This window comes from Cynara cardunculus (assembly GCF_001531365.2).
Source record: "Cynara cardunculus var. scolymus isolate 2C chromosome LG 11, CcrdV1, whole genome shotgun sequence".
Classification (NCBI taxonomy): Eukaryota; Viridiplantae; Streptophyta; class Magnoliopsida; order Asterales; family Asteraceae; genus Cynara; species Cynara cardunculus.
The window spans coordinates 8,205,878-8,207,546 of NC_037538.1; the positions used below are offsets into that span (position 1 = coordinate 8,205,878).

The 1,669-nt window shown below is 38.5% G+C and overlaps 1 protein-coding gene across 1 annotated transcript in view; it reads right to left on the reverse strand.

Moving 5' to 3' along the window:
• The window catches only part of LOC112521697, an 8,008-nt gene extending 7,028 nt beyond the window's left edge, over positions 1–980 (reverse strand). The window contains exon 1 of the mRNA XM_025130690.1: positions 106–980. Coding sequence (XP_024986458.1) covers positions 106–980 — 875 coding nt within the window. The remainder of the gene's footprint in view (positions 1–105) is intronic.
• Between the last annotated feature and the right edge of the window lie 689 nt (positions 981–1,669).

The window sequence follows — 1,669 nt, forward strand, 5'->3', positions numbered from 1 at the left end:
GCAAATAAAGCATCCAACGCAGATTTAAGACTTATAGCAGATGTATCCATGACATGAACAATGCCAACAAATCTTTCTTGAACAACTCCGACTTTGTCAACAAACCTCAAAACCACGGCCATTTGTTCTTTTCTWGAGACATCACTAGACTCATCCACCAACAAAGCAAATACATCATCATCAATTTCCCCAATAACGTCTTTCAACACCTCTTCTCCAAAGCAAGTAACGAGATCTTTTTGAATCTTTGGAGATGTCAATTGATTGTTCTTCGGGGCATTTTGTAATATAACCTTTTCAATCTCCCCATTTGTTCTTCCGATTAACTTTAAAGTCCCCAAGAAAAGCCCTTTGTACATAGACTTTTCCGACTCATCATTGCCACGAAATGGTAAAGCATTCTCCAACAAATATCTAYAAACTTCAACGGAAGCATTCAATCGCATGTGGTACTTGGTCTTTTGGAGTTCTGTTTGTTTACGAAGGGCAACTGCAATTGATTGGTTTTGGTTAACCAAATCTTCGCATTTTTTAAGTGCTTTATGGTGAAAACTATTAACCTCACCCTCATGAAGCGTAAGTCTATCTTTCTTACTCCAACTATTAAATCCGTCCGCCACAAATGCATCTATCCCATGATTCCCACCTTGGTCTCTGAACAAGTAACAAGGCAAACAATATGCTCTATCTACTTTTACACTATATTCCAACCACTGAAATTGATCAAACCAAGTAACAACAAACCGTCGCCCTTTAKCCCMTATAACTTTGGTTGGAAAGATGTGACCTCGTGGTTGACAAGGACCCCTTACCAAGTATTTCCGTCTAATTTCGTCTCTTTGATTTGGATTATAACTTATAATTTTGGGTCTCTCTGATGGATCCCAAGGAAGTTTGTTAATATCAATCACATTGTTGGAATTGGATGCATCATTATTACCGGTTGATGATGCAGCTTTTCGCTTCAAATACTTTTCCATAATGAATGAGAATCGTAGATCTAAGTAATAAAAACAATGATAAGTAATCAGTAATGACATTGAGTGATTGAGACAATTAGTAAATTTAATCAACATATGAATTATGAAAATTGAAAACTAAAGCAGTGAAGCAGTGAACGCTTGAAGCAGTGAACTAGTGAAGCCTCAATGCCTCAAATCAAATCAAATGCTCAAGCCTCAAATCGAATCGATTCTTCTTGGTGGTGGCCCTCCCTGTTTGTCGCCTGTCGGTCGCTGCCTCGCTGGTCGCTCACTCGCTCGTTCGTTCGCGCTCGTAAGTCGTAAGCTCGTTCACTCACTCTCGTCTCGTCTGTCTGGCAGGTCACCTGCACGGCTGCACAAAAAGTTGGGCTTAATCTGTTAATCATAAGAAAAGCCCAAGAGGAGGAATGGAGGAGGTAATAGTTTGTATATTTGATTTGGGCTTAATCATATAATTGAGCTTTGCATTTTATTAATGTTAATAAATTAATTGGACTTTGCATTTTATTAAGTTAGACAATTGGGCTTKATTTTGTTTGGGTTTTAAATTTTAATTGCTATGTTTGAATACGGTAGCACCTTTCAAAATAATACGGTAGCACCTTCCAAAATAATACGGTAGCACCGTTGAGAAACCTAAAAATTTTTACCCTTCGGAGGCGAAATAATACGGTGGCACGTGCCAC